The sequence below is a fragment of the Equus caballus genome, chromosome 15 (assembly GCF_041296265.1).
Source record: "Equus caballus isolate H_3958 breed thoroughbred chromosome 15, TB-T2T, whole genome shotgun sequence".
In the NCBI taxonomy this organism is placed as follows: Eukaryota; Metazoa; Chordata; class Mammalia; order Perissodactyla; family Equidae; genus Equus; species Equus caballus.
In genome coordinates, this window is record NC_091698.1 from 48,032,121 (window position 1) to 48,058,076 (window position 25,956).

At 40.8% G+C, this 25,956-nt stretch overlaps 1 protein-coding gene and 1 non-coding gene across 4 annotated transcripts in view; both read left to right on the forward strand.

The window, feature by feature from the left end:
• The first annotated feature begins 581 nt into the window (after window positions 1-581).
• On the forward strand, window positions 582-700 carry MIR9152 (microRNA mir-9152). Its single transcript, NR_128225.1, is given in 1 exon segment — window positions 582-700. It is a non-coding gene; the product is annotated as a microRNA mir-9152 (primary transcript).
• Window positions 701-7,842: 7,142 nt separating this feature from the next.
• The window catches only part of C15H2orf42 (chromosome 15 C2orf42 homolog), a 36,348-nt gene continuing 18,234 nt past the window's right edge, over window positions 7,843-25,956 (forward strand). Inside the window, exons 1-6 of one of the 3 annotated variants that reach the window (XM_023618955.2) lie at window positions 7,843-7,964; window positions 18,936-19,219; window positions 19,602-20,436; window positions 21,632-21,742; window positions 24,190-24,294; window positions 25,654-25,758. In XM_023618955.2, the coding sequence (XP_023474723.1) occupies window positions 19,614-20,436; window positions 21,632-21,742; window positions 24,190-24,294; window positions 25,654-25,758 (1,144 nt within the window). In that variant the 5' untranslated portion in view covers window positions 7,843-7,964; window positions 18,936-19,219; window positions 19,602-19,613. Of the gene's footprint in view, window positions 8,156-18,935; window positions 19,220-19,601; window positions 20,437-21,631; window positions 21,743-24,189; window positions 24,295-25,653; window positions 25,759-25,956 lie in introns of all 3 variants that reach the window. The other 2 variants (XM_023618957.2, XM_023618956.2) reach the window with 2 other exon arrangements.

Below are 25,956 nucleotides of genomic sequence, written 5' to 3' on the forward strand. Positions count from 1 at the left end.
TTACCCAACAATCTAAATCAGTAGCCTCTCAAACCATCTTATACTTTTCCTTTATAGCATTTGTCACAATTTTTAATTATGTATTTGTGTGATTATATCTTTAAAACCTGTTCCCCACTAAACTAGAAGCTGGTGACTGTTTTCTTCAATGCTGTATATATCCAGTACATGGGAAATGAGGTGCTCAATAAATGTTTGTTCAATGAATGAATGAATGAATGTTTGTCTCAAACAATCTGGCTTTTGCTCAGATGGCTTTCTGCCATGTGCTGATAGTACAGCCAGCTAGAGTGCTGGGTGTGTAGGGTGATAAGAGCTAAAACTGAAGTATCAAATCATGGCCAATTCTTTATGCCATGCCAAGTACCTTGAACTTTTTTATCCTAAACATTCTAGAGAGCCGTTGATCTAATTTGTGTTTACCCAGGCTGTCTTCCAGGTTCCTGGCTTGAGCAGCTAAATGGGTGGTGAGAAAAGTTAGAGGAGCAGTCTGTGAGGGTGAGCAAGGATAGACATTCGTTAGGGGGCAGGAATTGAAAGCTGATGAGTTCCATCTTTCAAAATGTGGAGCTTATGGGGCCGGCCCAGTGGCGCAGTGGTTAGGTGCACACATTCCGCTTTGGCAGCCTGGGGTTTGTCAGTTCGGATCCCGGGTGTGGACGTGGTCCCGCTTGGCAAGCCATGCTGTGGCAGGGGTCACACATAAAGTAGAGGAAGGTGGGCATGGATTTAGTTCAGGGCCAGTCTTCCTCAGCAAAAAGAGGAGGATTGGCTGCAGATGTTAGCTCAGAGCTAATCTTCCAAAAAAAAAAAGACTACAAAATGTGGAGGTTGGCCATGTGTGACATTCAGGTAGAAATACCCAGTAGTTAATGATAAGGAACTTAGAAGGGAGATCCAGGCTGAACAGAGAGATGGAAGTCTTCTGCATTTCTAGTTCAACCCATGGGGTGGAAATCACCCAGGGAGAGGCAGAGAAGTGTGCAAAGGAGAATGCAAAAGAGCTGCCTGACCAGTGGGAGGAATTACCGAGGCTCCATGATGAAATCAAAGAGGAAAAAATACACGGAAATAGAAGTAGTGAAGGGTGTCAAATACTGCAGAGAGGAAAAATACAAGAAATGGAAAAAAAGTCCACTAAATTTAGCAATAAGGACATAATTGGTGGCTTTAAAGTGAGCATTTTCAGTGCAGTGGTGGGAGCAAAATGTGGATTACAGTGAGTGAAGGAGTGGGAGGTGAGGACAGTTAGCTAGTGCAGACTGCCTTGTCGGGTCATTTGGCTGTAGAGAGAAGGAAGAAGAAAGGAGATGGGTTTAAAGAAGCAATAATTCTTTAAAATCTCAATACAGTAAACTATGAATAAACCACAAAAGGAAACGACCACCATGAAAACAACCCCAGCCTTCAACCATTCAGAAATACAAAACAAAAGACATTCATCTCCTTTTTATATAAAAAGTAAATTGGGAGTACAGTCGAAGAATGAGTTTTTGTGCATGTGTATACTGTTTCTCACATATGTAGAAATTGAAGGATGGGTTAAAGAAATGTGAATTGTAAAAATTGTATTCTGTGTTGTTATATTGCCCTCTTAAAAGGCGATACCATTTTACACTCCAACCAGTAATATCAGAAAGCACTCATTTCCCCCTGCTTTTACTAATGCTGATTGTTGCTAAGCTTTTATTTTTGCCAAACTGATATGTGTAAAATGATCTCTTTAATTGTATTTTCCTGATTGCAAGTAAAGTTAATCACTTTTTCCTATGATAATTGGGTGTTTGCATTTCTTTCTTGTGACATGTCTGTTCATACTCTTTGTCCATTTCTTGATTAGATTGATTATTTTTATCAATCAGAAGGAATCTCCTGTGTAGGGTTTTTTGTTTTTTGTGTTTTTTTTGGTGAGGAAGATTGTCCCTGAGCTAACATCTGTGCCAATCTTCCTGTATTTTGTATGTGGGACGCCACCACAGCAGGGCTTGATGAGCAGTGTGTAGGTTGTACTAAGGATCCAAATCCACAAACCCCAGGCTGCTGAAGTGGAGCGCACAAACTCAACCACTATATCACCAGGCCAGCCCCAGGAATCCCTTATGTAGTTTGGATACCCACAAATCCTCTCTGGAAGAACGTATCCTCCACCCAGGCCCCTCAGGATTACCTCAAATTAAAGTCATCAACTGGAGCTCACAATAAAAAACTATCAGGGACCAGCCACATGGCCTAGTGGTTGAATTCAGCATGCTCTGCTTCAGCGGCCCAGGTTTGGTTCCCGGTCGCAGACCTCCACCACTCATTGGTGGCCATGCTGAGGCGGCATCCCACATAGCACAACCAGAGGCACAACTAGAATACACAACTATGTACTGGGGGACTCTGGGGAGAAGAAGAAAGGGGAAAAAAAGGGAAGCTTGGCAACAGTTGTTAGCTCAGGTGCCAGTCTTTACCAAAAAAAATACAATAGCTAAAAGAAAAAATTCAATGAACTGGCTAAACAACCAAATTAGATACAGCTGATGGAATCTGTAAATTGGAACACTACAAAGGATAGAAAATGAAGACAGCATGGAGAATAGAATAAGTCTAAAATATACTTAAACTGGAGTTCCATAAAGAGAAAACAATGTGAGATGGGCAATATTCAACGAGATAATGCTTCAGAGAGAATGGACTATCACTAAAAAAAACAGTAGAGCATGTAACTTCCAAAATGAGAAGAGGCAATAAAAAAAGAAGTCCAAACGAATGCAAAAAAAGGAACGCAGAGAAAGCCAGATATAAACAAATCACAAAATGAGACAGTAGAAATAATTCCAAATAGATTGGTAAGCACAATATATCAAATATCCATAGCTGATATTTAAGCTAATAAATTTTAAAAGATTGGATTTTCAAAATCTAGATAGATGTGCTACTCTTAAGTAACATCTAAAACAAAAGTACACAGAAAAATACATACCAGGAAACCATAAACAACGCTGATGTGGCCAAATTAATGGCAAACAAAATACGCACCTTTTCTCAAGTACACATGGAATACTGAAGACAATAATTGGTTTGAAAAGATCATAGGGGCTGGAAGGGTGAGGGAAGTTGAAAGATAATTACTGCCAATTGTCAAAAATCAAAGAACTGTGAGTATTTGTTCTACTGTGCAAATAGCACACAAATTCTTTTTGATTGAAAATGCCTTTACGTATCAGGAGCTATTCTTTGTATATTAACAGATGGATAAAGCAGAGTTTCCATCAGACAAAGAAAAAAAAAGTAGCTTATCATGTTTTCTGGCCATAAAAAAGGTTAGAAATCAGTAACAAAAATTTGTAGAAATTCCAAAATATGTGTGTGAATAACTTATGGGTCAAAGAAGTGCCATAGTGGAAATTTTTAAATATTTAAAGAAAATAATACATATCAAAACTTGTGGAATGCAGGTAAAATGGCACCTTGAAAATAATGTGTAACCTTAAATGCTTATATTAGAAAAGAAGAGCTAAAAATTAATGAGCTCCGTGTCCTGCGTAAGAAGTTAGAAGAGGGGCTGGCCCGGTGGCCAAGGGGTTAAGTTTGCGCGCTCCACTTTGGCAGCCCAGGGTTTCACGGGTTCAGATCCTGGGTGCGGACATGGCACCACTCATCAGGCCATGCTGAGGGGGCATCATGCATGCCACAACTAGAGGGACCCACAACTAGAATATACAACTATGAACTTGGGGGAATTGGGGAGAAAAAGCAAAAAAGAAAAGGAAGATTGGCAACAGTTGTTAGCTCAGGTGCCAATCTTTAAAAAAAAAAGGAACAATAAGGAAACAATAAAGATAGCAGGAAAAATTAATATAATTGAAAGCAAAGATATAGTAAACCAGCTCAAACAAGCCAAAAAGTTTGTTCTTTTGAAAAGATTAATAAACTACCTAACATCGTGGTGAAATTTTTTTTGCGGGGGGTGGAGATTAGCCCTGAGCTAACATCTGCTGCTAATCCTCCTCTTTTTGCTGAGGAAGACTGGCCGTGAGCTAACATCTGTGCCCATCTTCCTCTACTTTATATGTGGGATGCCCACCACAGCATGGTGTGCCAAGCGGTACCATGTCCGCACCCGGGATCCGAACCGGCAAACCCTGGGCCGCCAAAGTGGAACATGCGCACTTAACCGCTGCATCACCGGGCCGGCCCCCATCGTGGTGAAATTGATGAAGAAAAAAGAGAACAACAAAAAAAAAGAATAAAAGAGGGACTTTTACTATAAGATACAGTCAAGATTTTAAAAAATAATGAGGAAACTTAAATGCATATTACTAAGTGAAAGCAGTCAATCTGAAAAGGCTACATACTGTGTGATTCCAAGTATATGACATTCTGGAAAAGGCAAAACTGTGGAGACAGTAAAAGGATCAGTGGTTGCCAGGAGTTAGGAGTGAGAGAGGGATGAACAGGCAGAGCACAGAGGATTTTTAGGGGAGTGAAACTATTCTCTATGATACCATAATAGTGGATACGTGTTACTACACATTTGTCAAAACCCATAGAATGTACAACACCAAGAGTGAGCTCTAGTGTAAACTATGGACTTTGAGTGATAATGATGGGTCACTGTAGGTTCATCAATTGTAACAAATGTCCCATGCAGTGCAGGATGTCAACAGTGAGAAAGGTGGTATCGAGGGATAGGGAGTATGGGGGCACTGTCTGTACGTTCTGCTCAATTTTTATGTAAACCTAAAACTGTTCTAAAAAGCAAAGTTTATGAATTAAAAAAAAAGATAATTCCAAGAAGAAATAGGAGACCTCAATAGTCTAATAACCATGAAAGAACTCAAAGCAGTAGTTAAAAATCTGGATAGCAAAAAAACAAAACCACCACCACTTCCCCAAAAGCAGGCACAAATAGCTTTAGAGGTGAACTCTACCAAACACTCTACAATGAATGAAGGATTTAATCAATAAAACAATACAAACTCTTCCTGAGAATAGGAGAGAATAATCTCAAACTTATTTTATAAGGACTGAAATTCTTGAAACCAAAACAGACAAGTAGGAGAAAGGAAAAATCATAAGCCCAGCTTCACTAAGGAATAACTTGATGGCATCTGTTGGGAGTCCAAAAAAATGAGTGAAAGTGACCTGAGATATTTCTGGGCAGAAACTCTAAAGAGCCAGCATGTCTTTGCCATGGTTGCCAGCAGTGTTCCAGATGGGGGGTATTCTGCCAGCCTGGGTGCTGGAGCTGGAGGAAGATGATAATGCAGGACGAAGGCCCCAGCTGATCGAAGGTTGTTGACCCTAAACATTGAGGCATGTTGTTTCAAGCCACATAGATTTGAGGGTTGTTTGTCACTGTTAGAGTCCAGCCTATCTTGATTGATACAGCTGCATGGAATACTTTACAGTCAGACCAGAATGAGGTACAACTACATATACTGACTTAGAACCATGATATATTATATTAAGTAAAAAAAGCAAGTTGCAGAAAAAATGTAGCATTTATCTTTGAAAGTAACAGAGGGGGGCCAGTCCCGTGGCCGAGGGGTTAAAGTTCCATGCCCTTTGCTTCAGCGGCCTGTGAGAATTCAGTACGATGGCAGAGGAAAAGATATTAACATACTGAAAATTAACATACCCTATTTATTTGTGTTTTTGGATTCCCATGTTTTATTATTGATTTCTAACTTAATTTATGATCAGAAAACATGATATGCTATTTTTTTGGTTTGTCTCATAGAAATTCTGGTTGTTAGGAGGCTTAAATGACATTAACACAAAAAACATTTAGCACAGAGCAGGCAACATTGTTAAGTGCTGGTTAAGGTGATAAGCAGTCACTATTGTTCTTTCTCAGATCCTGGTTTGCCACATAATTGGAACTTTTACAGTATCACTTCTCTAACATTTTCCTTTCCTTGTATAATAATTATACTATTACAATATATCATGATGCCAGGGAGGCTCACTGTGAATTAATAGCTTGACGCAGGCATCACAACAAAAATCTACCTCAAGGCTGAAATCATGATGCTCAGAGAACAGAGAAAGGCGGCTTACTGTGTCCAACCATAACTTGAGAGTATTATGCAATTCTGAGAAATCTATTCATGAAGAGAGGGCTCAGAAAGGACTTCTGTGATGGCAACACTTCTTCAAAGGCCCTTCTTTGAAGAAGGAATGAAAAAACCCTGAGTGTTTGGAAGAAAGAAACCTCTTTTAGAATGGGGTGGCTTGATGGCTGCCTTCCTGACTGGACCACATAATGTCTCAACTTAAAATCCAGATCTCTTAGGATGCATTTGGGTGATTCCACTGAAAAAAAGTTAAACCCTCTGTCTTTACAACAGGGTCTCTCAACTTTGGCACTTCTGACATTTTGGGCCAGATAATTCTTTGTTGTGAGGGCCGTCCTGTGCACTGTAGGATCTTTAACACCCGCGGGGTGTACTTGCCAGACGCCAGCAGCAGCCCTCCCAGTTGAGAACAACTGCTTTAGATAATCACTCGGCAGCAATACAATCATAAACACAACCAGGCATTGAAACCCTGCAGTACTGTTAGGTGATCATCCAGATGACCCAGGATATACTGACGATCATTTTAAAAACTTACAGTCAAAATGGAAAGACAAAATTAGAAAATCTCCTGGAACAAAGTGTGCCCTTCTCTCCCTTCCTCCAGTTTAAGAAACGATATTACACACCTCAATCTTGGAAAGGATCATTTCTCTTATTAATAGTTGAGAAGACTCAGGCAATCTGCCCACAGCGCCACCTTAAGTAAGTAGCAGGACCAGGGCCAAAGGTACAGGAAATCTCTTGCCCGAGTTTTCCACTACACACAAGCCTCACCCTTAACACAGTGGACTCTGGAGCTTTCTTCAATCGTGATCAAAGAGCATTTCAGTTTATTCTGTGTGATTCTGTCAGGACAGGGGAAAAAAATCCGTTTTCTTCCCTTCTTGTGTTCTTATGGCTGGACTATAATAAAACTGACACAAGACCAGCTTAACAGGAGAAAAAAATCCAGTTTAATACGTTTGTATTAGAGACCATTAAAAACGATGCTCGGAGAGTGAACAAAGCAGCAGTATATATATATCTTTTACGCAAAGAGACAATAAATTTGTGAGGAATGACAGGACAAAGAAACAGATTTGAGGGACATAAATAGTGAGGAATTTAAGCAGAGTTTCGACTTGAGGTAGTCAATTAGCAAGGTTTGTTTCTGCGGGCTTCTGGCCCTGAGTCCCCTGGCTCTGGGGATCAGGACGCAGGGAGAGCGCCTTTCACGCGGGAGATTTATTTCCTGCTTTCGGGGGAACAGAGACAAGCAACTTGAATTCAAAATAATCAATATGCTATTGTGGGATATTTTGGGGTTGCCTGCCCTGGGCCCCAACAACTCCAAGGACCAGAACTAGGTAGGACACACAGGAAGCCGATTTCAACTAAGGGAAAACGTTCAAGTAACATGTCAGAGTGTAGTGAAGGGAGAAAAAGATAACTTGATATAATCCCACAAGTTACAGAAACAGCAAATACTGCGGTGGACAAGACCTCCCTTGACAAAACAATAAATCGCAGCCGACATCTGCTACGAACTAGAAAATCTCAGGCGATTTTTGCATCAATTACCAATGGAACTCTCAGAAACACGACTCTCCCAGGCGTGAAGCAGTCGTGACCAGCCCTAGAGCTGTGTCGGTGCCTTGCGTACCAGCCAGAAGCACGCCAGCACCAGAGAAGAACCCGAGCGTTCCACCCACCAGGTAGGCGCAGATTCCCCCACCAGATTCCGCAGCAACTCTCAAAGGCCTCCCGGAAGAAGGAACTACAACTCCCAGCAGACAACACGAGCTGAGCGGGGCGGGCCCTTGCCGCGCGTGGGCGGCCCCGACCAATAGCGGCTGTTGTTACAGCGAACAGTTTGGCCGCGTTTGTAAAAGGCCGCGGCAGGCGAAGAGAGAGGAGGTGAGGGCGGTCGTCAGCGTGGGGCCCTGGGGCCGCGGGGGGGCGCAAGGCAGGTAAGCGGGCCGTGTTGACAGAGGGTGGAGACGGCGGTAGGATAAGGGCGGAGAGTTGAGGATCCCAACGGAGAGCGTGTCCAAGCAGCAGGGTGCCGGCCAGGTGATGCTTCTGCCTGGGCCTACTTAGGACCGGAAGTGAGTGGGCGCGCGGGGAGGATGCCGGGAAGCAGGTCCTCGGTGGTGCGTCCAGGGGCGGGGCGGATCCCGGAAGCGGGGCGGGCGGGGTGCGTCCCGCAGGCCCGGTACCCGGACGCGTGGCTGCAGGGCCCTGGCGGCCATTCTCTGCTTCTCAGAGACAGCGCGAGGCTGATGGCAGCACCCTGGGCCAGGACTCGGGAGGCCTGGCTTCTGGAGTTTTCCCTTCCCCTCCCTGTGGTTTGACAAGGAATCCAGTAGATTCCAAACTCGCGTTAGATACCCAGTGACTGTGAGATATTCATCAGATCACTGCTTCCTCTGAGCCAGTTTCTTCATCTCTAAGATGGGTAAAATAGTAGCTACTTCACAGGATCGTGGTGAGCAATACATGAGTAAATGCACGGGAAGGGCTTAATATGGAGTGTACTCAATAAACGTTAGCAAGTTTTATGTCTTACTCATGGTGATCATTCGTTCTCCACTTCCTGTGCTTCCCAAGTATTAAACAGCATCCACCACACTGTGTATATAGCTCTACAGGCAAATAGTACCTGGATGGAAACCCAGCAGTTCCAGGGAGGGTTCGTCGGTTAACTCTTCCAGTACCAGTCTCTTTACACGCTCTTGCTGAGGAGGCTTTGTGAACTCGCCGACAAGGGGAGTACTTTTGATGGGCAGGAGTTAGATAGAGGTTCTTTACAGGTTGTGTTACTTGTTTGTATATGCTTTGAATATGGAGTCTGTAATTAGTGATACTAGTACTAGATACACGTTTAAAATTCAAATAATACAAAACAGTGAAACGGAAGTGTCCCTCCCACTTTCTATTTCCCAAGTCCCAAGTCACTTCTGAGGCAATAGAAATATTCTATGTTTGTGTGTGTGTGTATATATCTCCCCTGTCTTGTCTTTTTTAAACCAAGACTATCATATTATACATGAAATACTACACCTTTTTTCCACAGTCTATCTTGATATTTGTTCCTTATCAGTACATATGGGTCTGTCTGGTTCTTTTTCATGGCTTTATAGTGGCATATTGTATGGTTACACCATGATTTATTTAGTCAGCTCTTAGACCGTTTCCATTCTTGTACAATTATGGACTACCTTGCGTCGAGTACTCCTGTACATACTTTGTGTACATGTGAGAGTATAACTCATGCAACCTCAAAAGTGGAATTGCCAAGTCAAAGTGTCTTTTACATTTATTTCATTTACATTCCTTCAGAGAGCATGTTGCAGCTTATAGTCCTACCAACAATGTAGAGTGCCTATTTTTCCACCTTCTCATGAACATGATGATAACATTTATGTTTTTATCACTTTGCCAAAGTATTGTCTTGTTTTCATTTGCCTCTTGCTTGTTGTGAGGATGTTTCGCACTTCTAAAGTCATTTTTCTTTTTTCTTTTTCGCAAGCTGTCCTTTCATGTCCTTTGCCCATTTTTCTAGTGAGTTTGTTTCTTTTTATTATTTTTGTGTAAAAATTCATTTTAGGAAATTAGCCCTTTGGCATTTACATTCCAAATATTTTTTCTCTATTTTTAATAACAGCTTTATTGAAATATAATTCGCGTAACATAAAATCCACTTCTAAATTGTTGCAATTCAGTGATTTTAGTATATTCGTAGAATTGTACAAGTTTTCATCACCCCGAATAGAAACCTCACACTCCTTAGCTGTGACTCCTTGGTCCCTGGTAACCACTAATCTACTTTCTGTGTCTGTGCATTAGCCTATTCTGGATATTTCACTTAGATGGAATCGTACATGGGGCCAACCCAGTGGCACAGCGGTTAAGTTCACGTGTTCCCGCTTCAGCAGCCTAGGGTTCGCCTGTTTGGATCCCGGGTGCAGACATGGCACCACTTAGCAAAAAGCCATGCTGTGGCAGGCGTCCCACATATAAAGTACAGGAAGATGGGCATAGATGTTAGCTCAGGGCCAGTCTTCCTCAGCAAAAAGAGGAGGATTGGCAGTGGTTAGCTCAGGGTTGATCTTCCTCAAAAAATAAATAAATAAATAAAAATAAATGGAATCATACAATGTGTGACCTTTTTGTGTCTGGCTTCTTTCACTTAACATGATATTTCAAGGTTTATTTTTCCATGTTGTAGCATGTATCAAAACTTCATTCCCTTTTGTAGCCAAATAATATTCCATTGTATAGATATACTACCTTTTGTTTATCCATTCATCAGTTGAACAACTGATGATAAATCAAATGGATTGATTCTACTTTCTGGCTATTATGAATTACACTACTATGAACATTCATGTACAAACTTTTATATGTTTTCTATTCTCTTGATAGTCATATGGTAACTTTTTTTTTTAAGATTTTTATTTATTTTTTTCCTTTTTCTCCCTAAAACCCCCCAGCACATAGTTGTATATTCTTCGTTGTTGGTCTTTCTAGCTGTGGCATGTGGGACGCCGCCGCAGTGTGGTCCGATGAGCAGTGCCATGTCCGGGCCCAGGATTTGAACCAATGAAACACTGGGCCGCCTGCAGCGGAGCACGCGAACCTAACCACTCGGCCACAGGGCCAGCCCCACATGTGGTAACTCTTTTTAACATTTTGAGGAGCTGTCAATTTTCCAAAATGGCTGCAACATTTTACAGTACCATCAATGATGTATCAGGGTTCCAGTCTTTCTACATCCATGCCAACACTTGTTATCATCTGTCTTTTTTAGTCATCTTAGTGGCTGTGAAGTAGCACCTTGGTGTTTTATTTTAATATTACTTTTATTTATTTGTTTTTATTTTATTTTTTTTGAGGAAGACCAGCCATGAGCTAACATCCACTGCCAATCCTCCTCTTTTTGCTGAGGAAGATTGGCTCTGAGCTAACACCCGTGCCCATCTTTCTCTATTTTATATATGAGACACCTGCCACAGCATGGTTTGATAAGCAGTACATGGGTCTGCCTAGGATCCAAACTGGTGAACCCTGGGCCTCTGAAGCAGAGCACACAAACTTAACCACTCTGCCACTGGGCCAGCCCCCCTTGGTGTGATTTTGATTTGCATTTCCTTAATGACATGATGTTGAACATCTTTTCATGTGCTTATTAGCTATTTATATACCTTCTTTGAAGAAATATCTATTCAGATCCTTTGCTCACTTTTTAATTGGGTTATTTGTCTTTTTATTGTTGAGTTGTAAGTGTTCTTTCTATATTCTGGATACAAGTCCCTTATCCTAAGTATGATTTGCAACTATTTTCTTCCATTCTGTCGGTTATCTTTTCACTTTCTTTTTTTTTTTTAAGTGTAGAATTCTTTTTCCCCCTCTGTGGTGAGGAAGACTGGCCCTGAGCTAACATCTGTTGCCAATTTTCCTCTTTTTTTCTCTCTCCCTAAAGCCCCTGTGCATAGTTGTATATCATAGTTGTAAGTCATTCTAGTTCTTCTGTGTGGGATGCCACCACAGCATGGCTTGCTGAGAGGTGTGTAGGTCCACACCCAGGATCTGAACTGATGAACCCCGCACTGCTGAAGCAGAGCACAAGAACTTAACCGCTTGGCCTCAGGGCTTGCCCCCATCTTTTCACTTTCTTGATGGTGACCTTAGAAGCACAGATGTCTTAATTTTGATGAAACCCAATTTGTCTATTTTTATCTTTTGTCACTTATGCTTTTAGTATAATATCGAAGAAACCATTGCCTAATCCAAGGTCACAAAGATTTACTCCTATGTTTTCTTCTAAGAGTTTTATGGTTTTAGCTCTTACATTTATGTCTATGATCCATTTTGAGTTAATTTTTGTATACAGTAGGAGGTAGAGGTCCAGCTTCACTCTTTTGCAAGTGGATGTCCAGTTGTCCCCGCATGATTTGTTGAAAAGACTGTTCTTTCCCCATTGAATGATCTTGGCATCCTTGTCAAAAATCAGTTGACTGTAAATGTGACAGTTTGTTTCTGAACTCTCTATTTTTTCCATTGATCTGTATGTCTGTCCTTATTCCAGTACCACATTGTCCTTTTCCCCTGCCCAGCTTTATTGAGATATAATTGACCTATAACATTGTGTAAGTTTAAGGTGTACAACATGTGGATTTGATACATTTATATATTGCAAAATGATTACCACCCTAGCATTAGCTAACAAGCCATCACGTCACATAATTACCATTTCTTTTTTGTGGTGAGAACATTTAAGATTTACTCTCTTAACAACTTTCAAGTATATCATACAGTATTATTAACTATAATCACCATGCTGTAAATTAGATCTCCAGAACTTAATCTTATAACTGGAAGTTTGTAGCCTCTCGCCAACATCTCCCCATTTCTCTCACCTCCCGACCCCTACCAACCACCATTCTATTCTCTGTGTCTATGAGTTCCACTTTTTTAGATTCCACATACAAGTGGTATCACACAGTATTTGTCCTTCTCTGTCCACATTGTCTTAATTACTGTAGCTTTATAGTAAGTTTTGAAATCAGGAACTGTGAGTCCTTCTACTTTGTTCTTCTTTCTCAAGATTGTTCTAGCTTTTCCAGGTCCTTTACATTTCCATATGAATTTTAGGATCATCTTGTCAATTTCTGCAAAAAGTTATCTAGAAATTTTTTTTTATTTAAAGATTAGCATCTGAGCTAACAACTGTTGCCAATCTATCTTCTTTTTTTTTTTTCCTGCTCTTTCTCCCCAAATTCCCCCCGTACGTAGTTGAATATTTTACTTGTGGATCCTTCTGGTTGTGGCATGCGGGACACTGCCTCAGCATGGCCTAATGACATCTGTTGCCAATCTTCCTCTTTTTTCTTTTCCTCCCAAAGCCCCCGTGCATGGTTGTATATCCTAGCTGTAAGTCCTTCTAGTTCTTCCATGTGTACCACCGTCACAGCATGGCTGCTCACAGACAGATGGTGGTGTTCCGCAACCTGAAAACAACCCCCGGGGTGCCAGAGTGGTGAGAACGCTGAACTTTAACCAGTAGGCCATCAGGGCTGGCTTGGTAACTCACTGTGGTTTTAACTTACATTTCCCTAGTGAATAATGATGTTAAGCAACATTTCATATGCCTATTTAGACATCTGCTTATCTCTTTGGGGAAACAGTTATTCAAATATTTTGCCCATTTTAAAATTAAGACCAATTATGCTTGATTAAAATGAAAATGAACACTTCCTGCATAGAGAAAAGCACCATAAACTAAGTCCAAAGACTTAGAGAATAAACTGAGCGACAAAAGTTGTGTAAGACTTGTACACTGAAAGCTACAAAACGTCATTGAAAGAAATTAAAGATCTAAAGATAGGAAGATAGTCCATGTTCATGGACTAGAAGATTTAATATTGCTACGATGGCACTACTCCCCAAGTTGATCTACAGATACAGTGCAATCTCTATCAAAATTCTAGATATGGGCCCGGCCCCGGGGCCCAGTGGTTAGGTTCACGTGCTCCACTTTGGTGGCCCAGGGTTTCGCCAGTTCGGATTCTGGGCACGGACATGGCACCGCTCCTCAAGCCATGCTGAGGCGGCATCCCATGTGCCACAACGAGAAGGACTCACGACTAAAAATATACAACTATGTACTGGGGGTGCTTTGGGGAGAAAAAGGAAAAATTAAATCTTTAAAAAAAAAAAACGAACAAAACAAAAAAAAAAGCAAACAAACAAAAAAACCACAGTGAGATACCACTCACACCCACTGTAATCAAAAGGCTGTAATCAAGAAGACTGTAATACATGTTGGCCAGGAAGTGAAGAAACAGGAACCCTTTTATGTTGCTGGTGTGAATGTAAAATGGTACGGCCACTTTGGACAACGGTTTTGACATTTTCTTTAAAAATTAAACATAAACTTACCATATGACCTAGCAATTCGACTTCTAGGTATCTGCCCAGGAGAAATGAAGACATTTGTCTACACAAAAATTTGCCGTGTCAGTGTTCTCAGCAGCACTGTTTGTAATAGCCAAAGATTGTAAACAATTCAGTGTCTGTCAGATGGGTGAATGGATAAACAAAATGATGCTCGGCGGTGTACAGGGATGAAGTACTGATACGTGCTGCAGTGTGGTGAACTTTGAAAACATCACGTTGAGTGAAAGAAGCCAGACATAAAAGGCCACTTATTGTATGAGTCCACCTGTATAAAATGTCCAGGAAAGATAAATCTATGGAGACAGAAAGCAGATTAGTGATTGCCTCGGGGTGGGAATGGTGACGAGCTGCAAACAGCAAGAGAGATCTTTTGGGGATGATTGGCAGTGTTCTAAAACTGGATTGTAGGGATGGATACCCAGCTCTATAGACTTCATAAATGTCGTTGAATCATACACTTAAAATGAGTGAATTCTATGGTTTGTGATGTATATCTTAATAAAGCTGTTTTTTTTTAAAAAAAATTATATACCCAGGAAAAATTTAATCAATATTTTGTGGATTCTGGGTTTTGTGTTATTTAGGCCATCTTCACTCTGATATCCTCTAAAATTAAATGTTTTAAAATTCCCTTCATTTATTTATTTATTTATTATTATTTTTTGTGTGTGTGTGAAGAAGATTGGCCCTGAGCTAACGTCTGTTGCCAATCTTCCCTTTTTGCTTGGGAAAGATTGTGGCTGAGCTAACTTCTGTGCCAGTCTTCCTGTATCTAGGATGCTGCCACAGCCTGGCTTGATGAGCAGTATGTAGGTTCGTGCCCGGGATCCAAAACTGTGAATCCCAGGCCACCGAAGCAGAGCGCGCAAACATAACCGCTATGCCACTGGACCAGCCCCCCAAATAAATTAAGAAAACTAGAAGCAATGTTCAGAATCTATTCTACTGAAATGATTACACCTATGCATTAAGATAAATATTGAGGATGTTCCTTGCAGCATTGTCTAGAACTAAGAACACACTGGTAGAGGTAGTTACACTATGGTATATTCACACTACAGATTATCGTACAACCATTTAAAAAGGTGTTTAGAGCCATTTGTGCTGACATGGAAAGAAATCTATGATAAAATGTTCAGTGACAAAAGCAAACTTCAGAGCAATGTGTCTGATTCCGTTTTTCTAAAAACAAAAACCTACTTCTGTGCATATATTTGTTTATTTATAAACGTAAAGAAAATAACCTGCTGGATATATGCCAGCCTGTTAACTGTAGTTACTTTTGAGGAGTGGGGATCTGGTGTGCCGGGTGGCAGGGGTGGGATATGGGGATGGTGGTGGTGGTAGGAATGGGACTGAAAGGGGTCTTTAGCTTTTTAGTCTGCTTTTGCATTATAATTTTGTAAGGTGACTGTATTATTTTTTAAAAATTAAACTATAAAATGTATGTGGTAAAAAGTTTCCCTCCCACACTTGTCCTCTGTTTGCCGATAAGGTAACTACACTTATTAGATTACTCTTTTGGAGATTTTTAAAAAATATTTGTATTTCAGGGCCTACCCGGTGTGTAATGGTTAAGTTCGCATGCTCTGCTTCAGCAGCCCAGGGTTTGCAGGTTCAGATCCCGGGCACGGACCTACATAGTGCTTGTCAAGCCATGCTGTGGTGGTGTCCCACATACAGAATAGAGGAAGACTGTTAGCTCAGGGACAATTTTCCTCAAGCAAAAAAAAAGAGGAAGATTGGTAACAGATGTTAGCTCAGGGCCAGTTTTCCTCACCAAAAAAATAAACAAATAAACGTGGTGGGTGAGACAATTGTGCACATCTAAAAAAAAATTTGTATTTCAATTACAAAGTAATATAAATATATATATATATATATATAGTTTTCCCCTTCTTTTTATACACAGTTGACAACATATTATACATGCTGTTTTACACCTCGCTTTTCCACTTAATATTTCTTAAAGATCTTAAAGACCAATACATAAAGAACTTCCTCAATCTTTTTTAAAATAGCTGTAAAAGTATTTTTTTAAGTATTCCGTTATAAGGATATGCCATAACTAAATTTAACCAGTTACTTTTTGATGGACATTAGGTTGTTTCTCATGTTTTGCTGTGACTAAAATGCTTCAGTGAATAGCCTTATATGTACCTCATTTTACATGTGGGAGTATGTATGTAAGATAAATTCTTATTAGTGGAATTTCTGGGTCTAAAGGAATATGCAGAGAAAACATCAGACAAGCCCAGATTGAGGGACATTCTATAAAATACCTGACCAAAATTGTCAAGATTCTGAAAAACAGGGAAAGACAAACTCACAGATCTGAGAAGACTAAGGAGACGAGGAATAAATGCAGCGTGGCATCTTGGATTGGGACCCGGAAAGGGGATGGAATCTGGAGTTTAGTTAGTAATGACCTACCAAGGTTGGTTTCTTAGTTTTGACAGCTGTCCCCCAGTAGTATATGATGTTAACACTGGGGGAAACTGGGTGAGAGGTATCTGGGAACTCTCTATTCTATCTTTGCAACTTTTCTGAAAATCTAAAATTATTCTAAAATAAAAAATGTATTCTTAAAGAAGGGCACTAGTGGAAAAACTGGTGAAATCCAAATAAAGTCTGTAGTAGAGTTCATAGTATTGTACCAATATTAAAACCTTAGTTTTGACAAATGTCCCATGGTTACTTGAGATGTTAACGTTTGGGGAAGCTGGGTGAAGGGCATGCAGGAACTCTGTACTATCTGTGTACCTTTTCTGTAAATCTCAATTCCAAAATTAAAAGTTTTTTTAAGAAGGAAATATGCCTTTGTAATTTTGAAAGATAGTAACAAGTTGCCCGCTACAGAACATAATTAAAAAAGTAAAAGCAAACCTAAGAGGAAAGAGTGGCATGCCCGTGAGGATGCTGACCTCCGGCGCTGTAGGGCTTCACCACAACTGGCAAAGCAATTCCTCGCTTATGGAGCAGAAGTTCTTCTTTTTTCCCACTTTAATGATAAGTTAAATCAGCATCATCAACATAATTTTTTTAATTGATTAATTTTTTGCTAAGCTCTTTCATATATAATTGTGTGCGTGTCTGTGTGTGTGTGTATATATATTTTTTCCATTATGCAAATGATAAAAAACCTGAGCTCGGAAGTTAAAAGACTCGGTCACAGAAATAATTGATGGTAAAGGGCGAAAACTAATTTTGCCATCTTTTGACTTTGGAACAACATGGTCTTCTAAGAACACGTTTGGCTGAATGGGAATGCCTACCAGAGAAGCTCACTGAGCTGGGAGGAAAATGTGTAAACAGGCTAATGCCTCTAGATCAGTGGTTTTTAACTGGAGTGATTTTGCCCCCAGAGGACATTGAGCAATAGCTGGAGACATTTTTGTTTTTTCACAACTTGGGGAGGAGGGATGGACTGCTACTGGCATCTAATAGGTAGAGACCAGGGATGCTGCATCCTGCAATGCATGGGACAGCCCCCAGAACAAAGAATGATTCAGCCCCCAGTGTCAGTAGTGCCAAGGTGGAGAAAGCCTGCTGTAGATCATACGTCACAAAGCTTTATTCACTTAGTGAATATTACAGTTGGGGATTAGTTCACAGCACCACTGAAAAGATGGGCATTCCTGGGCTATTCTTATCTGTACTTTCCAGTTTTTTAATCAATGGACTATAGAAAATGTGAAGGGAAAATATTTTGTTGAGACCATCCTTGGGGTCGGAGGGAAAAGCAGTGCTCACAGCCTGTTTCAAAATCACAAGCAGATTCCCTTAAAAAAAAAAAAAGCATTAAAATGAGCTTTAGTTAATAATATACATGCTGAACTGATGCCTGCAACTTACTTTGAAATGCACCAAAATACAAGAGGGATTGGGGGCCAGCCAGGTGGCGTAGTGCTTAAGTTTGCACTTTCCAATTTGGTGGCCCAGGGTTCACCGGTTGGGATCCTGGGTGTGGACCGCTTGTCAAGCCATGCTGTGGCAGGCATCCCGCATATAAAGTAGAGGAAGATGGGCATGGATGTTAGCTCAGGGCAAGTCTTCCTCAGCAAAAAGAGGAGGATTGGCAGCAGATATTAGCTCAGGGCTAATCTTCCTCAAAAAAATAAATAAATAAGAGGGATTGGGCCACTCCAGTGGCTTAGCAGTTAAGTGTGCGTGCTCCAGTTCGGCAGCCTGGGGTTCGCTGGTTCAGATCCCTGGCATGGACCTATTCACTGCTTATCAAGCCATGCTGTGGTAGGCATCCCACATGTAAAATAGAGGAATATGGGCACAGATGAATGGAGAAAGGGATCGATAAATAGGTATGTAATAAAGCAAATATAGTAAAATGTTAATTATAGAATCTAGTGGGTGGGTATATGGAAGTTCACTGTATAACTGTATTTTTTTATATGTTTGAAAATTTTCATAATATTGAGGGGAAAAGCAAAAGCAGAGATTCACACTCTTTTTGGCAGATACTGTGGGTTAGTGGAAACCACATTGCTGATTTTGTTGGGGGACCTCAGGCAAGTTAGTTAACTTTTTAATTTTTATCTGAAGAGCAGTTGTTGTCTGGCTCAGATGAGATGCTAATATTGTGAGGTTCAAATGAAATAATGGGAATGCACTTTGAAAAGCATAAAGCGCTCTAACAGTGTAATGCATGACTAGGAGGAAGGCTGAGGGTTTGACCAATTACATACCCTGGCTCTAGGGGTTCCTGACAACTCCCTGTGTGATGACGTTAGCACTGTTTTACCTTCTTGCAACTGGAAGGACAAAACACTTAACTACTTGCATAAAAATTTCTGTCAAATATTGCTCAAATATTTGTGAGAGACTTAGATTCCTATTGTATCTGATTTCTAAGAGGAAAGCGTTATCCTGTCTTTGTATGACTTTAACATGTTTTCTTGTTTTACTTAGAGACTGCCAAGACCTCCACTGGGAGCACTGGGAATCTTCTTTGACTGTGGGACACTGGGCAGGAGCTTTGCCACTGGCTGGCCAAGAAGAGGGAGGCAGAATGTCTGCATCGTTTCACCATAGAGTTCAAACTTCAGAAGACATTGGGTTAAGCAGTATCATTTACCCTGCAAGTGATTATGTCTTCGCCTGTGCTCTATGATCCTCACAAACTAACGAAACACCTCTTAGGTCTTATGAATTCAGGTTACACTGTTTTCCAGATGCGCTGGCAGCTGATGCAGGTAGGATTGGACTGGGTTTTGTGGGGAGTGGTGGAAGGGGGAGAACTCATCTTTCCCATTTTCAGTCCTCGCTCAAGTTAAACATCTGTGCATAGAAAGGTTAGGTAACTAATCTAGGTTGTTGTATAGAACAGGACTGAACCTAGAAAAATGCTTTGGTTGTTACATTAGGACTTTTAAAAATATGTAGAGATATGAAAGGCAAAGTTTTCTCCCACTTTTTTTTTGAGGGTTTAAATTGATGTTCTGTTTGAGGGTGCAATTGAAAATGGCAGGTAGCTTTTGTACATTTCACTTTCTGTACTAAATATCGTAAGTGATTTTAACTTTGTGTGTGTGTGTGAATGTATGCTTGTCCTGATGGGCATATTGACTTTTCTAGGGCCTGTGAAAAATGGAACCAAACTCTCTGAGGACTAAAGTCCCAGCTTTCTTATCTGATTTGGGGAAGGCCACACTGAGGGGTATCAGAAAGTGTCCCCGATGCGGCACCTACAATGGAACCCGGGGCCTGAGCTGTAAGAACAAGACATGTGGAACCATATTCCGCTATGGTGCGCGGAAGCAGCCCAGTATTGAAGCTGTCAAGATCATCACAGGCTCCGATCTGCAGGTCTACTCAGTGCGGCAAAGAGACCGGGGCCCGGACTACCGCTGCTTTGTGGAACTAGGTGTCTCAGAGACGACAATCCAGACGGTGGATGGGACGATCATCACTCAGCTGAGTTCTGGACGGTGTTATGTCCCCTCGTGCCTGAAAGCTGCCACCCAGGGTGTTGTGGAAAACCAGTGCCAGCACATCAAGCTGGCAGTGAACTGCCAGGCAGAAGCCACCCCTCTGACCCTAAAGAGCTCGGTCCTGAACGCAATGCAGGCCTCCCCAGAAACCAAGCAGACCATCTGGCAGTTGGCCACAGAACCCACGGGTCCCCTGGTACAGAGGATTACTAAAAACATTTTGGTGGTGAAATGCAAGGCAAGCCAGAAGCATAGTTTGGGGTATTTGCATACATCCTTTGCGCAGAAGATCAGTGCCAAAAGCTCGCCCGAGCGCCGTTTCTTCTGCTCATGCCAGACTCTGAAATCACACAAGTCGAATGCCTCCAAGGAGGAGGCAGCCCAGAGATGCATTCATTTCTTCGCTTGCATCTGTGCCTTTGCCAGCGACGAGACATTGGCGCAGGAGTTCTCAGACTTCCTAAATTTTGATTCCAGCGGTAGGTGGTGTGGTTGACACACTTAGTCTGTTTTTCTAAAATGGCAATGAAAGAGTTCCACTGATGGCATTTGGAGATTGTCCTAGCAGCCCTCAGAAGCAGTTGCTAGATAATTCAAGTGAAAAGCATTCCTTCTTTTAATCCCAGTCAGCACACTTGGATAAAAGTTGGTTGGTTGGTTGGTTGAAATTAACGATCAAGAAACTCGGGTATTTTCATTGAGATGATGAATCTAGCAAAGTTAGCTTTGCTTTGATTTTTTTTACTCTTCCATGGATGCCCCGTGTTAATAAAAACAAAGAACCAAAAAATCCCTTTTATTTTGGCTTGCTTGCTGGTTTCTTTTTCTTTTTATTCTTTTTTTTTTTCTTCAGGAAAATTAGCCCTGAGCTAACATCTGTGCCCATCTTCCTCTACTTTGTATGTGGGACGCCTGCCACAGCAGGGCCTGACAAGCGGTGCATAGGTCCACACCCAGGATCTGAACTGGCGAACCCTGGCCACCAAAGTAGAATGTGCAAACTTAACCGCTGCGCCACTGGGGTGGCCCCCTCTTTTTTTTTTTTTTAAAGATTGGCACCTGAGCTAACATCTGTTGCCAATCTTCTTTTTTTTTTTTTCCTTCTTCTCCCCAAAGCCCCCCAGTACATGGTTGTGTATTCTAGTCGTAGGTCCTTCTGGTTGTGCTATGTGGGATGCTGCCTCAGCATGGCCTGATGAGCAGCACTGGGTCCACGACCAGGATCCGAACCAGCAAAACCCCGGGCCCAAGCAGAGCATGCGAATTTAACCACTCAGCCACAGGGCCGCCCCACTTGCTTGTTTCTTATCTTTGAAGATGGGGGAAACCAGTACCTTGCTCAAAAGACCTTTAAAAGTTTCTAGATCAAGACTTTTGTTGTTAACATACTTTTATCTTGTAAATGCTTTTATTTTCATTTCTTACTTGTCTTTAGTTGGCAGCAGCTCCCGACTTTTTAGCTTTACATTTCTCTGTAGAGCCTTCCATCAAGTTAATGGTCTATCAACAAAAACATGTTTTAGGGAGTTCTTTAAAGGAACTTATTTTAACTCAGGCAGTCGCTCCATAATTTGTTTTGGGGATTTGGATTTTTATAAATTAATTTTTCTCTAGGTAGGGGCCCATACTTACTCCTGGATAGTGTTAATAATTCAGAACTCTGTTATATTTTAGGTCTTAAAGAGATGATTGTGCCCCAGTTAAGTTGCCACTCAGAATCAACAGTATCAGCTTGTGAGTCAACGGCCTCAAAGCCAAAGAAGAGGAAAAAGGATGAGGGATCTGGTGAGATGCTGTTTGGTTTCTTGGTTTGCTTATTTGTTTGGTGGTGTTATCTTGAGACATTATTTTACTGTGTATTATGTGTTTCACTGAATCTCAGCCATTACATGAAAGACTTTTTATGGGTTTTTTCCTAAAAAAAGTTTTACCCTCCATTGATGATTCTTTGTCAGGTCAAGCTAAGCATTGGTTCTGCTGGCCAAGAATAAGATCCAAGCAGGCTCCACTTTTATTCTTGTGTGTGTTTGTTTATCCCCTAAACACTCAGAGTAGTCTTAGACCTTAATCTATCTTAGGACAGTGTTATGAAGTTTTCATCCATAGTGTGTTTTAAAAAAGACTTGTGACAATGGTTAATTATTGTTATTTGCACTAATTTAGGAATATACTTGCATTTTCAGCATGTGGCACCATATATATATATTTTTTTCGTTTTCAAATCACATAGTACTAGCGTCAGTTAAAGACTCATATAAATCAATATGAAATGCTGAAGTGCCCTGGTAGATGTGTCAACAGACCTAGACTCTACACAAAAGGGAAATATTATCTGGTCCACACGTGTGGGACAAACTCCAGACTCACTCGTGAACAGAGGACTGCAAACATTTTAGAAATGCAAAATTAAAACAAGGCACTTTTTGCTACCAAATTAGCAAATATTTTTTAAATGACGCAACCATAGGCAGAGGTGAATCAGGGCTCTTCAGCATGGCTAGTGTCGTGTAAGTTGCTATAACCATTTGTAAAAGTAATTTGCAGTATCTGTTAAGAGCCTTAAAAATGTTCCTACCCATAGGGAGTATTGCTGGAGGGGGTCAGGTGGTCATGACAGGCGTTTTGGTGCTGGGAAGTTGGAGAAAGATAGAGAAACAAAGTGACATGGTAATTTCTGTGTTTTTGAGAGGTAATTCTGGCAGCAATGTAGAGCAGAAATTGTTGTTAAATTTTACTTATTGGTCTTTCCTACAAAAACTTGAAATTCAAGAAAAATTTTCTTTTTGTGAGGAAGATTGGCCCTGAGCTAATATCTGTTGCCAGTCTTCCTCTTTTTGCTTGAGGAAGATTGTTGCTGAGCTAACATCTGTGCCAGTCTTCCTCTATTTTATGTGGGATACCTCCACAGCATGGCTTGACCAGCAGTGCTAGCTTCAAGCCCAGGATCCGAACTGGCAAACCCCAGGCCACCAAAGTGGTGCACATGAACTTAACCACTATACCACCAGGCCAGCCCCAGTAGTTCCACTTCTAAATAATCTTTTTTAAGAAAATAATCCTTGGTATAGGAAAAGCATTTTGTTCAGAGATGCTCATTTTATGGTTATTTATAATACTGAAAAATTACAAACAACTAAAGGGCCAACCACTTAGGATACTTAAATGAAGCATGATAAAGCCACTTGGTAGACTATCCAGCAGCCATTACAAATGATTATAAAGAATTTGGGGACAGGCCAGCCTGGTGGCGCAGCAGTTAACTTCACATGCTCTGCTTCAGTGGCCCGGGGTTCACCAGTTCAGATCCCAGGCACAGACTTACCCACCTTATCAAACCATGCTGTGGCAGGCATCCCACATATAAAGTAGAGGAAAATGGGCACAGATGTTAGCTCAGGGCCAATCGTCCTCAGCAGAAAGAGGAAGATTGGGGGCAGATATTAGCCCAGGGCTAATCTTCCTCAAATAGAAAAAAGAATTTGGGGAAGTGTTTCAATCACTCGTGTAGCCAGATAAAGTCAGAATGGCCAGTTGAACTTGAAGTTCAGATAAACAATGAGTAATTTTTTAGTATAAGTAGCTCCCATGCAATATTTGGAATGTACTTATACTAAAAATTTATTCATTTATTTGAAATTTGAAAAACAAGTTTTTGGCTAAATCTAGCAATCCTGGGGCCAGTCCCAGTTGCCTAGTGGTTAAGTTCGGCATGCTCTGCTTCAGCAACCTGGGTTTGGTTCCCAGGTGCAGACCTACACCACTCGTCTGTCAGTGGCCATGCTGTGGCAGCAGCTCACTTACAAAAAGAGGAAGATTGGCAACAGATGTTAGCTCAGGGCGAATCTTCCTCAGCAAGAAAAAAAAAAATCTAGCAATCCTGGTATATAGAATCACAGTTACTTAAAATCATAAAACCAGCAAAACTGTTCACACAAAAGAAAATGAAAGATAGTTCACCAAAAAATTAATAGTGATTGTCTGAGAGGAGGGAGCAGTGGAGGTGAATTTTTTTCTTCCTTTCACTTCTGGTTCCCCCACACAATTTCCTACAAACAGTGTAAGAAACTGAAAATGTTATATATAATGGCTAATGCTAATTCCTACTAGAAACTAAAGCTAACTTAGAAATTAGCAAAGACTTTTCATACGTTTTAGACTCTTCAGAAATTAAAATCAAATCGAGTTGTATTCTGCAGAAATGTTGTTAAACCCTATAATGATTTGTGGTTTAGGTGCACAGACGAACAGTTCACTGTTGCCGCAAGATGCAGTGAGCAGTAATCTAAGGAAAAGCGGCTTGAAAAAGCCTGTGGTTGCTTCTTCGTTAAAAAGGCAGGGTAAGTCTCCCCTCCCCAGAATGCGCTGAAGAGAGGGAAGAGCATCCAAAAGAAGCCCAAAGCAACGTGAGCAAACGACATGCTGCATGTTGTCCCCCAAGGAGTGCTGACGCTCCAGACACTGAGGCTGAGGTCTGTCACACGACTTAGTGTGTAACGTGGTCTCAAACCATGCTCAGCTCTAAATCGTGCCTTCTAAATAACGAATGTAGCAAAAGTGATGGACGTGTTTGGCCGCGGCTATCTTTGTAGGATATTTTCCTCTTGTTGCTTCTTACCCACATGCAGTTGAGGTGGAGATTCAAAGTTGAAGAAGAAACAGATTTTACAATCATGCAAGGGTAAATATTTGTTGAGAAAGACAAATATAACCTGTTCTCCAGAGTTAGTGAGGCTTGAAAATATACCTAAAAGCAACTGCATGGCTGTCATTCTAAATTTACCAGACAGAATGACTTAATTTGAACACAACTTCAATATTTATGTGTGTCACTTTTCTGCTCAGAATGATTAAGCTTATACTTTTGGAGATCGGCATTTTCTTAACTCTCCTTATACATTGTAAAAAAATAGTTCCGTTTTGGTCGTATTTATAGAATACTTGCTGTGATATGGGTAGGTGACTAAACACTAGATGTTTTTATACTGCTCTCATACTCTGGTTTTGAAGATAAGACAAATACATAAATAGCAAACAATACAAGACCAAATCTTAATTAACTGATTAAGAACTTATACATTCCAGGAATAAATACTTTTGGAGGGTCAGGAAGTAAACAGATCAACTATATCAGGCAGAAGATTTTTAACAAATTTGTATCACTTCCTTTGGCGTCAAGAAAAAGGGAAATAGCTTTTAATCCAAATTATCACTATATGAATTTACCTATGAGAATTTTAATTTCAAATGAATAGTACTTATAGCTTCATTATCTCTACAAAAGGGAACATTCTTCAGGCATGTGAAGGCGTTTCAGGAGAAGGAAGGGAGTAGAATGGTAGGTCTGTGGGCATACAGACATATTCATTAGGAGTAGGGCCAATTCATAGATTCCTAAAACAGCCATACAAGGCCCTTCTTCAGTTTGCAGGTTAGTGTTGACAGATGGCAAACTTTCTGTGGTTTGTAATCTTGAACCTAATAGTGTCTTGGAGCTTTTCATTTCTTTTTTCCTAGATGGATTCTTAAAAAAAAATCCTAGAATCTTCCATTTCACTTAATGCATCTAATTTCTTTGAATTTCAGTTTCTTCTTTTTTTTTCTTTACATGCTCCTCAACTTTTGAAACTTCAATTAACTGTTTATTCTGTAAGGAAAGATAAAAGTTCCTGAAGAGTTGTGTTTTTTGTTTTTCTTAGCCTGTGGTCAGCTGTTGGATGAGACACAAGTGACTTTATCCTTCCAAGACTGGCTGGCCAGCGTCACAGAACGCATCCACCAGACCATGCACTATCAGTTTGATGGTGAGTCTTGCTCATCCCACTGGGCTGTTGCTGAAAGGAGGAGAAATTAAACTAATTGTGTTCTAGTTCTACTCTGTTGTGATAGGAAAAGTAATTGGGCTTCAGTCCAGAGTGCATTGGGCCACAAGACAGTAGAAGTCTAAATGAAAGAAAGAACAATCACATAATTAAAATGCAGGACCAGCAAAATGAATTTAG